Genomic DNA, 12,020 nt, shown 5'->3' with positions numbered 1-12,020 from the left:
TCATTCATATGAATATGACCGAATACTCTGGATGTAATGGATGAAGTGTGCTGGTTTACTTAGCTATACTTTGGTGAACAGATTTGTCCCTAGAAGTTTGCTAACAAAAACACGCTTTCGTGACATTTACTGTAACGATGTCCTCATTAGCTTAAAATAAAAGCAATGACCATATGGTGTTTCTTCATTAACATAGCTACAAAGAGTATGTGTGTGTGTGTGTGTGAGAATGCGTGAGAGAGTGTTTGTTATTGTGAGTGTGTGTGTGTGTGTGTGTGTAATATGTGTCTGATTAGAGTGTGTTCATGTTGGCTCAGCATGTAGAGTGGCTATCAGAGCTCTCCTACTGGGAGACGGGCTGTGCATGTTATGCACACACACACACTCAACCACATATGAACTCTCATAAGCAAGCACACAGTACCCAGTGTCCATATACCTCTCTATATCTATCATTTTTGCCACACACACACACACACGCACGCACGCACGCACACACACACACACACACACACACACACACACACACTGCTGGCTCTGTGCTCTCCTGCTGTTTGCCCACTCAGCTGACTTCCTGCTCAGCTGACGCCCCATTAATGCAAGGGTTTGTTTGTGTGTGTGTGTGTGTGTGTTTCAATACCAATGCCATGCAACAAAGTATCATTCCCTTAATCTATGATGAGGGTTTTGTATTTTGACATTCATGCTAAGTTTAATTATTACAGATCTGTGTTGTTTTGACTAAGTTCTTGAGTTTTCTGCAGATTTGGTTGTCGCTAAACAAGTCACTGTAACATTCAAGCATCACTTTGCATCACACTGCATAGCTTTGACATTGCAGTTTGGGGTTAGCTAACCTTTGCTAACAGTTAGAGATGCTAACTCTGCTCTGGAATGGGGTTTCATAACCCAAAGGCAGGATTGGGAGGGTTACTTTTGAAATATATTCCACTACAGATTACAGAATACATGTTGTAAAATGTAATTTGTAACATATTACTCAAGGTCAGTAGCGTTTTATGGATTCTTTTTAAAAAGACATTATGATCCAAAAAATATGATCGTGTCTGTAGAATGGCTAGAAATAGCATTTTAGCTTAGCGTAAAGCTGAAAATTTACACAAGGTTTATTTATATTTTTTCTGCTCCAAACTTACTTCAAACGTACTTCTCTGTCTGCTCGTATGAATGTAACACATCATAAGAAAGTGTTTCACCGCTGTTCAAATGCATTTTAGATCACATCATTTATATGTATAAATGTTTTCCATCTGAAAGCACTAAATATTAAATGAAACAAATAAATGCAAAGTAATCTCTTCAGTAATCAAAATACTTTTTGAATGTAACTATAATCAAATTACCAATGATTTAAATTGTAATTCTATTGGAATACAGTTACATGTATTCAGTTACTCCCCAACACTGCTTAAAGGCTCCATTGAAAGCATAAAAGTGTGAAATATTGCTTAACACAGGATTAAAAGGCTTAAAAAACATGGTTAAAAATTATTTTAACCCAGTGTTATAAGTAGAGTGAAAAGCATTTGGTTTGATTTATAGTTCTTCAGTAAACTGCTGTGTGTATTTTGTGTATTTGTGTGGTGTAATAAAGGTTTGTGTGTGTTTTTTCACAGGGACGGCTAATGATTTTCACTACACCAAACAGGGCAGGAGCCCGGTGATAGACGGTGTGGATGACGCAAAGGAGTTGTTGACCACCAGGAACGCCTTTACACTGCTAGGTCAGACTGAGTGTTCAACTGGTTGGCCACTAGTTGCGAGGATGTATTGAGGGAATGTATTGCAAAGTGACAGATCTAGATGGCAATTTCTAGTCAATACTATTTAATTGTGCCATTAATAATCTAATTAATGATCTAATTATGTGACAGATCTCCCCAACAAAACAGTAGCTGGATTGCCATTAGCTATGTTCTTAAACCTATTGAGCTGCCTACATAGACAGAATTGCTCGCTTTCAATGTAAAGGCTACTACAAACAACAGGCAGCAAAATTATGCTGCCTTCTAAGATACCTTGTTTTGACCAAAATCTCTGGCAGCATTTCTTGTACAATTGCAGTCTTCACAGATTATGCAATCCCAGAATGCCTTGCATCAAACTCCATGCAAAATGGTGGATGAAGTCGGTAGAATTGTTGATTATAATTATTGTATTTTCACCCTGTATAAAAATAGCTATCTAATTATAAATGCACTAATTTACCCAATACCTGTGTGTGCTAGGCATTTTGTTTGCTTATTATACTTGAAAAAGTCAACATACTGTTACTTCACAGACTTGGTTTAGAGTTTTTCTAGAATCCCTAAACCAAGACCAAAATTCCCAATTGTAACTCCTCCTAAATCTTTCAGTTTACTTTGAGCAAACTTGGTACAGACTTTCAGACTGTTCTGTCTAGCTTGCTGACTTGTTAATTTGTTGATGTCTGTGTTCAGGTGTGAACGAGTCCTATCAAATGGGCTTGTTTCAGATTCTGGCTTCCATTTTACACTTGGGGAATGTGCAAGTGAAGGACAGAGACTCGGACAGCAGTATTATTCCAGTGAGTCTAACTGCAATCTCTCTCTTTCTCTCTTTTTCTGATTAACACTTTTTATTGATTCACACAATTGATACGGAAGGCAAAACATATATTCACAGAATCAACATTTAACCCCCATTATTCCCTTTCCCCCTCCCAATCCCCAAACCCTCCTGACCCTCAACAAGTTTCCCTGTGGTCACACTTGAGTATACACAAAAATAATAATTATATATATATATATAAATAATCAATCACACACATTTAAAACTACATTTCTCTCTCCATTGCCCCTTCCTGAGAGCCCTCCAAAATGGCCAAATAGCTGCCCCATATTATATTAAATAAATCTAAGTTGCCTTGCCTTCTACATGACATTTCTTATAATTCCGCTACCCTCCCCATCTCTGTGCACTACTCTTGAAATGAGGGCGCTTCAGCCGACTTCAATCCCCTGAGAATAATCTGTCTGCTGATCATAACACTGGCTAGGACAATTTTTTATGCATTTATGCCCTATATTAATGACCGCCCCATTGCCTAAAATACAGAGTCTGGGGCTAAATGTAATTTGAGTTCCCAATACGTAACACATAAAACTCTGAACCCTCAACCAAAATTCTTGGATCTTCACAAACCACTAAACAACATGGGATGTGTCCCCATCTTCTGATTGGCATCACCAGCAGGTGGGTGTGTCTTTAAAACCAAGTCTATACAATCTAGAGGGGATCCAATAGAATCAATGTAAAATCTTAAATTGCATAAGACGCACCCTTGTCATCTCTAGATGTAGACTTTACATTTTTTAGAATCCTAGCCCACACTCCCTCCTCCAATACCAAGGATAAATTTTTCTCCCACAACCTCTTGAGAAAAGTTGAATCTCCGTCCCCCAGACTGAATTAGCAGGGAGTAATACACTGATGCCTCGTGACCTTTTTCAAAAGCAGTCATCACCTCTCCCAGAGTATCTGCCGCTCTAGGGGCATGTATGCTACTCCCACAAATAGTACAGAGCAGGTGGCACAGCTGTAAGTACCTGAAGAATTGAGACCTGGGAAACCCAAAATGTTGAACCAATTTTTTCAGCAGAAAGGGGACTTATTAAAACATAAATAAACACTGTCTGTTTATGGAGGGGTCTGAAATTGTCATCTTAGGTGCATGTCCACTGTGAGAGACATAATCTAAAAAAAAAATCCAGAAATCACAATGTATAATTTTTTAACTATTTATTTGTATGATACAGCTGCAAATAAGTATTTGAACACCTGAGAAAATCAATGTTAATATTTGGTACAGTAGCCTTTGTTTGCAATTACAGAGGTCAAACGTTTCCTGTAGTTTTTCACCAGGTTTGCACACACTGCAGGAGGGATTTTGGCCCACTCCTCCACACAGATCTTCTCTAGATCAGTCAGGTTTCTGGGCTGTCGCTGAGAAACACGGAGTTTGAGCTCACTCCAAAGATTCTCTATTGGGTTTAGGTCTGGAGACTGGCTAGGCCACGCCAGAACCTTGATATGCTTCTTACAGAGCCACTCCTTGGTTATGCTGGCTGTGCGCTTCGGGTCATTGTCATGTTGGAAGACCCAGCCTCGACCCATCTTCAATGCTCTAACTGAGGGAAGGAGGTTGTTCCCCAAAATCACGCAATACATGGCCCCGGTCATCCTCTCCTTAATACAGTGCAGTCAGCCCTGTCCCATGTGCAGAAAAACACCCCCAAAGCATGATGCTACCACCCCCCTGCTTCACAGTAGGGATGGTGTTCTTGGGATGGTACTCATCATTCTTCTTCCTCCAAACACGGTTAGTGGAATTGTGACCAAAAAGTTATATTTTGGTCTCATCTGACCACATGACTTTCTCCCATGACTCCTCTGGATCATCCAAATGGTCATTGGCAAACTTAAGACGGGCCTTGACATGTGCTGGTTTAAGCAGGGGTACCTTCCGTGCCATGCATGATTTCAAACCATGACGTCTTAGTGTATTACCAACAGTAACCTTGGAAACGGTGGTCCCAGCTCTTTTCAGGTCATTGACCAGCTCCTCCCGTGTAGTTCTGGGCTGATTTCTCACCTTTCTTAGGATCATTGAGACCCCACGAGGTGAGATCTTGCATGGAGCCCCAGTCCGAGGGAGATTGACAGTCATGTTTAGCTTCTTCCATTTTCTAATGATTACTCCAACAGTGGACCTTTTTTCACCAAGCTGCTTGGCAATTTCCCCGTAGCCCTTTCCAGCCTTGTGGAGGTGTACAATTTTGTCTCTAGTGTCTTTGGACAGCTCTTTGGTCTTGGCCATGTTAGTAGTTGGATTCTTACTGATTGTATGGGGTGGACAGGTGTCTTTATGCAGCTAACGCCCTCAAACAGGTGCAATAATTTAGGATAATAAATGGAGTGGAGGTGGACATTTTAAAGGCAGACTAACAGGTCTTTGAGGGTCAGAATTCTAGCTGATAGACAGGTGTTCAAATACTTATTTGCAGCTGTATCATACAAATAAATAGTTAAAAAATCATATATTGTGATTTCTGGATTTTTTTTTTTTGATTATGTCTCTCAAAGTGGACATGCACCTACGATGACAATTTCAGACCCCTCCATGATTTCCAAGTGGGAGAACTTGCAAAATAGCAGGGTGTTCAAATACTTATTTTCCTCACTGTATATATATATATAGCCAGAAGCTTCCTTGCTATGTACCCTGACAAAACTCCACCTTACATGACAGAATAGTGTTATATCTGTATTTCAGGTGGTCAATTGTCTGATGCCAATATTCATTCGGCACTTCAGTTCTGCCTTGGCACTTTTAATATTCCCTTACAATTCCACAAGTTCTTGTGCTTTGGATTTTTTGGTGAATGAGGCATACTGTATGATCTGGCCCCTAAGAACCGCCTTAAGTGCCTCCCAAGCCACACCCACAGAGGATACTGAGGACCAGTTGGTCTCCATATAGACATTGATTTCAGCCTTTTCCAACATTTGATGGAATTCAGGATTTTGCAAAAGGGATACATTAAAGCGCCAACTATATGATTTCCCTTTCTTCATATGTGGTAGTGTTGTCAAAAATACCGGTACCCCGGTACCAAGTCGGTACTCAAACAAAAAATGATTTACGATACCAGAATTTCTGAAGGTACCGAGTACCGGGTCTACCCATGCAGAAGTGGGAACTTTCGAACGCTCACAACAAGCAAAAGATTGCGGCAAGCAAAGCTGCTGCTGCGGAGTCTCAACTGAATCATGTTGAAATGAAAAGTGGAAAAAGCCAGGTTTGGAAATGATTTGCATTTGAGGCTGATGAAAAGGGAAATATCATAGAAGAGCAAAAACCTATTTGTAAACTGTGCTTTCACAATTTTCTGACGAAAGGAGGAAACACATCAAACTTAATAAAGCACATGAAAGACAGACACCCGGATTAATTCAAGCAAATAAAGCAGGTGAGTTTAAAAGCATATTATCATTTGCATTAGGGCTGAAACGTTTAGTCGACATTATCGACATCGTCGAAAATACAAAACTGACGAGAAAAATGTTCGTTGTCGAATAGCCATTTGATCTCATTTAACGTAACATGAAATCACAATAAACTGTACTCATCCCTTGCTCGCGGACGCTTAATGCAGCTAGATTAGAACGCGATGGCTCGCAACTTATTTAATCATAATATATGTCACTGTATATTTCTTATCATGAAGAAAATTGGCAATATGCAGCTTTATTAATAAGACAGCACTTTGCACATTAGTTTGGAAATTGTTTTTACCCAAAACCCCAAGAAACCCCCGATATCATTGTATGGTCAATGAAATTAAAGTCATTTGGTGCAAAGCACCTGAGGTGTGGAGGCACCTATTGTATCTGTTAGTATTCTTATTATTCTTTTTTTTTCTTGGTTTATGGCAGTCCATAGAACTGTATGTAGGAAAATGCTCAAATTTGGCACACTAGAGGACGCTCCCAAATATAATTAACCCTTAATATGGGGTCTCTAACTCAAACCCTCCAGCTACACCAACAGTTCAAATTTGCACTTATGTTTATGCTAATACATTTTGAACCATAAGCCTAGGATATACATTTTTCCTCTGTTTCCTTGGCTTATGCCAAGTCCCTATACCATGGTTTCAATTTCCGCCTGATTAGATTTTTCCGACATTTTGAATTGTTCGAATAACCTTCTTTTTCTGAACTCCTCCTAGGACGTAAGTCCGATTTGCACAAAATTGTATGTTTATCATCTAGAGACACTGGGGATAAAAAGTCATCAAAAGATTTTTGATAGACCTAACTGTTCTCGAATAACACTTCAACCAATTTGATAGAGAGCACTCCAAATTTGACGCGAATCTTGGTATATGTCATCATAAGCATGACCTGAGGATACTGCATAGTTTCGGCAAAAGAAATATGAAAAATTGCTATTTTTGCTGATAACTTCTGAATAGTTTGGCCTACAATTATGAGACTGATCTCTTTATATTCTTTGGGGTATACAGAGTAAACCAATACCCAATTTTCATATGTCGGTCATATTGGGCATCAGCTATTTAGAATTTTGTCATAAAATGCTGGAGTTTACAAACGCATTGGTGCATCATTATGAAACATGGTATGCTTCATCAGCACCATGTCCTGAGTCCTGAGGTCAGCGCCACCCTGTGATCAAAATATATACTGTAATGTTAAAAAAATGCCTGTGAAGTTTGATTTTGAATTTGGCCTATCATCCTGTAACTACTGCTTCACTCAATCCGAATACACTAATACCCAATTTGCCACCATTTTGAATTTAATTGTAAACCTACTTTTTAACTCCTCCTAGGTCATTAGTCCTATTTGCACAAAATATGTCAGGCATCATCTAGGGACAGAAAAGCTTTTTGATAGACCCAATGGTTCTTGAATAGCACACCATCGAATTAGATGGCAAGATGTCAAAAAGCATCTGAGGTTGTATCTCGGAAACTATTTGCCATATTGACACCAAACATTGTGTGTGCCACCCTGACTGCACTATACAAATTTGGTGACAGCAGCACCCATTGGTCAAATGTTGTAATGAATTGTATTGCCATATAATCTATTCTGATTGTGTTTTTTATACCGCTTTTCTGGAAATCATAATCAATGGTCCAATCATACTTCCTTACATTCCTTTGGTGTGCTTGGCCCCAACATGCTGAAAGTCAATATGTTCTTATCATGTGACAAGAAAATCATAAAACAGGAAATTATGTCACAGAGAGGACCCCTGTAGCCCTCATGACTGTGTGTCAAGGTCAATAAGTCTCTTGAAATATCAGACAATTTGACCTTTAATAACATGGTAAGGTAAGTTCAAAGTGGTATAACCCCCATAAAATTCAGGGTCTTTATGAATTAAAAATGATTTCCTCTAATACCTTTTAACTAAAAATAAAAAACCTTTTAAATCCATTAACACAAATATTGCATTTCTTGGCACTTGGACACATCTTGGAGACTTGGATGTTTGCCATTGACCCACTAAGCTTGTAATTCTCTCTCTCTCTCTTCCCTCCAGCCAAACAACGGTCACCTGAGTGTTTTTTGTGAGTTAATGGGCATTGCATATCAGGACATGGCTCATTGGCTGTGTCATAAGAAGCTAAAGACAGCAACTGAGACCTACATAAAGCCCGTTCCCAAACTGCAGGCCATAAATGCCCGCGATGCTCTGGCCAAACATATCTACGCCAAACTCTTCAACTGGATCGTCGATCATGTGAACAAATCCCTGCATTCCACGGTCAAGCAGCACTCGTTCATCGGAGTTCTAGACATTTATGGGTTTGTTCAGCCACTCAAATACACATTTTTGAGAACAGCCACACTTACTCTGAAATATTTCCTTAGTCAAAAAATAAAAATCTACTAGTAGTTGATTCAATTCATCTTTTGATTGTATTTGTAGGTGACTCCATTTCGAATAGTGACCCTATAAAATTTGGCTTTGTTTTATTTCTCCAGGTTTGAAACATTCGAGATCAACAGTTTTGAGCAGTTCTGTATTAATTATGCTAATGAAAAACTACAGCAACAGTTCAACATGGTGAGACCCATTCCAAATGCGACCAGATCTCATTGAAAACCGTTTGATTGCTGATAATACATTGTTATTTTCATTTTCTTTTGTCTGTGTCTCTCTTGCTATGTTCAGCATGTGTTTAAGCTGGAGCAAGAGGAGTATATGAAGGAGCAGATCCCATGGACTCTCATTGATTTCTATGACAATCAGCCCTGTATCAACCTTATCGAGGCCAAGATGGGCATCCTGGACCTGCTGGATGAAGAGTGCAAGGTACATTATTAAATGCACTGTAGCAGGATTTACATCAGCTCTCTGTGTGTGTAAATATGATATGCCAAAATTAGCATTAAAATATGTGGATGGAAACCCAGCTTATGAGATGAAAAGAAGTGGTGAAAGTTGGCTTTTTATAAAATGCACTCTCCAGTCTTCGAAGGCTCAGAGTTTCTCGTACCGCTTTGCCTTTCCACCATAAAAGCTGATCCTGTCTGTTGGTTTGCATTACTCCAACAAGAACTGAATACGAATGGAGTAGCATTCAATAGAATCAAAATATCACAAGTATTGCCACACTTATCTTTGCCTTAAAGCAAAGATGCCATCATGTCTGTCGTCCAACACCTCCACAGTGCCCCCCAGTGGACTCAATGGTAACTGCCAGGTTTGTTTAGAGATTCAGAGGGAAAGTACAGTATAGTGTTTTTAACAGTCGACTATCTGGTGCAGAACAAGTACTAGTTGATTACTTGTGCACATACCAAGTACGCACATTTGAACACAGGGTAATGCTGATTATAAATATACTTTAAATTAATTCAATGCTGAGAAATATTTATAAAAATTGTTAAATCTGATTACAAAAAAAAATTAAAATCCTGATATTTGTAATGTTAGTTTATGATTATTAGACTATTGTGTTGTTAGCTAAGAAATATACTAACATTAATCTGAAATTAATTCTGTATCAAGCCGCAGACAATAAAAGACTGTGTACTTATGAGGGAATTAATATACTCATCCTATAATGCAGTTGGAATGATGTCATTGAATCAGCCTGGATTTTTGTGTTTTAATGTATTTTCTTATTTAAAAACACAGTATTTAATGCCATAATGTTTCAGGGTAGGTAGGTAACTAATTAACATTTTCTATGTAGTCTGCAAAACCAGGTGGCCATCTGTGATAATAGTGACTTCTTTGATTGGGGATTGTTGTTCATTACTACAATTAAGCAATTAAATAAGATTTTTGTTGAACACTGGTTTGGAGTTCTATAAAAAAAAATATCATAACTACCCCCAAACCCGTGGTAGGGCTTTCTTTAAATATGTATACGTTATCATTAAAAAAAGATCTTTAAAAGGGTTTTTACGTCCAGAACCCTGCTGTTTTGCTCTGTTTATTTATATTCTTACTACCTCACATTCTGTCGCGCTCTCTCTCTCTCTCTCTCTCTCTCTCACTTCCGGTGTGATTATTGAGCGTGGTGCGAGTGTACGTTTGGAGCTTGTGAGTGTTTTTCTATACTTTTTTCTATACTTTTCTTTTCTTTCTTTCTTAGTTTATTGTTAGCGGGTTTTGTTTTTTTTTGTTTGTTTGGGCCGCGTGCTACCGTCCTTTCTTTTGCGGACAGCATGTCGGCCCCAGGTGTGCAGGGTTTGGGCAAACTCACGCGGCGCCATGGGGTGAAGGTGGCGTCCGCGGTGAGCATTGAGGATTGTTGTTTGGCTGTAGGTGAGGTTGTGGGGCATGAGCACATCATGTCAGCCTCAAGAATGAACAGTGCCACTGTTATTTTTCTAAGCACTGTGGAAAAAGCGAATGAACTTGTTGAGACCGGAATAGTTATCGATGATGTGTTTTCTCCTGTTCTTCCACTTTCAATGCCATCGAGAAAAGTTTTACTATCTAATGTACCACCTTTCATTAGTGATGCAACCTTAGCGGGAGTTTTATCCCGTTACGGTAAAATAGTGTCTCCGATAAAAATGATCTCAATTGGATGTAAATCTCCTCTGCTGAAACATGTTGTTTCTTTTAGGAGGTTTGTTTATATGACCATTAAAGATGACGCCGATCTTGATCTGTCACTGCGTTTCAAAATCGATGATTTTGATTATGTCATCTACGCAACGACAGACAAGATGAAATGTTTTAATTGTGGGGAGGTGGGTCATTTAATTCGTGCATGTCCTGGGAAAAGTAAAAACAACAGCTCCGCGGCTGCTGATGTTAATGTTGATCCGGGTGAGGCTGGACCATCAAACGCGGCTCCGCCTGCGGCAGAGACCGGTGCAGGTGCGGGTGCAGCGGGGACGGTGATGCTCCGGTTCCACCCGCGAGTGAAGGTAATATGTTTCATGAAACTGCCCCCAAAAAGTGATTGTGGAGAATAAAACTGATGATGCGGAGTTAAATACTCTTTCTCATAAACCTGCCACTAACACGAGCACGCAACCCAGTGAAAGTGCGTCTAATGTAGTCCAGCCCAATCTGTTGTGTGATGGTGTTGACATGGAAACGGAACAGAGTTATTTTAAAGTCCCAGCGAAGAGGAAGAAGTCAAGTGTTGTTTCAGCTGTTCGAGCTAAGAAAGCAGATGAGGAGTTCTCTGATGAGAGTGGCAATGAGTCTTCTGACTCCAACATCAGTCTCTCTCAGTGTGACTTCTCCAACTGCTCTTATGAGCTAGACGACATTAAACTCTTCCTCAGAGCTACAAAAAACAAGAGAGGGGTGTGTGTACAGGACTACTTTCCAGACACAGCACAGTTTGTTGAGAAAACAAGGCTTTTTAGGTCAGAAGGTCTGTTCACAGACAGAGAAGTGTACCGTTTAAAAATCATGTGGACAAAAATCACCTCTGAGAACTCTAATGGAGGCAGTAAGAAACCCTGATAGTCTGTCTGCTGATGTGATGTGTGTGTGTGCAGTGCTGCTGTGCTTTTTACTCTCTTTCTCTTCTCCAAACATGGGAGACATGAACATTGCGACTTTGAATGTCAATGGAGCAAGAGAAATGAGAAAAGAGCAGAGATGTTTGAACTGATCAAACAAAGAAAAATTGATGTTGTAATGTTACAGGAAACACACAGTGATTTGAGGAATGCTGCTGATTGGGCAGTGGAGTGGGATGGGCTCTCTGTCCTGAGTCACAACACCTCACTCAGTGGAGGGGTCGCTATTCTTTTTAATAAGGGTTTTAGTCCACACTCCTATCAGGTGGAGGAGGTGGTTAAAGGCAGACTTTTAAAAGTAAGAGCTACTTTTGGACATTTTATTTGTGTTTTTATTTGTGTGTACGTCCCAACATCCACAACAGAAAGAATGTTGTTTTTAAACACATTATTATCTGTTTTAGAGAAATGCTGTTTGGAAGAATATTTATTCTTGG

General features: G+C 39.5%; 1 protein-coding gene across 1 annotated transcript in view; it reads left to right on the top strand.

Moving 5' to 3' along the window:
- Positions 1-12,020, top strand: part of LOC127661204 (unconventional myosin-Va-like) — a 146,808-nt gene that overhangs the window by 48,440 nt on the left and 86,348 nt on the right. Inside the window, exons 8-12 of the mRNA XM_052151811.1 lie at positions 1,638-1,745; positions 2,463-2,569; positions 8,120-8,385; positions 8,566-8,647; positions 8,756-8,896. Coding sequence (XP_052007771.1) covers positions 1,638-1,745; positions 2,463-2,569; positions 8,120-8,385; positions 8,566-8,647; positions 8,756-8,896 — 704 coding nt within the window. The remainder of the gene's footprint in view (positions 1-1,637; positions 1,746-2,462; positions 2,570-8,119; positions 8,386-8,565; positions 8,648-8,755; positions 8,897-12,020) is intronic.

The sequence above is a fragment of the Xyrauchen texanus genome, chromosome 21 (genome assembly GCF_025860055.1).
Source record: "Xyrauchen texanus isolate HMW12.3.18 chromosome 21, RBS_HiC_50CHRs, whole genome shotgun sequence".
Lineage (NCBI taxonomy): Eukaryota > Metazoa > Chordata > Actinopteri > Cypriniformes > Catostomidae > Xyrauchen > Xyrauchen texanus.
The sequence above is the reverse complement of the archived record's forward strand: the minus strand, read 5'-3'. Positions and strand labels throughout refer to the sequence as shown.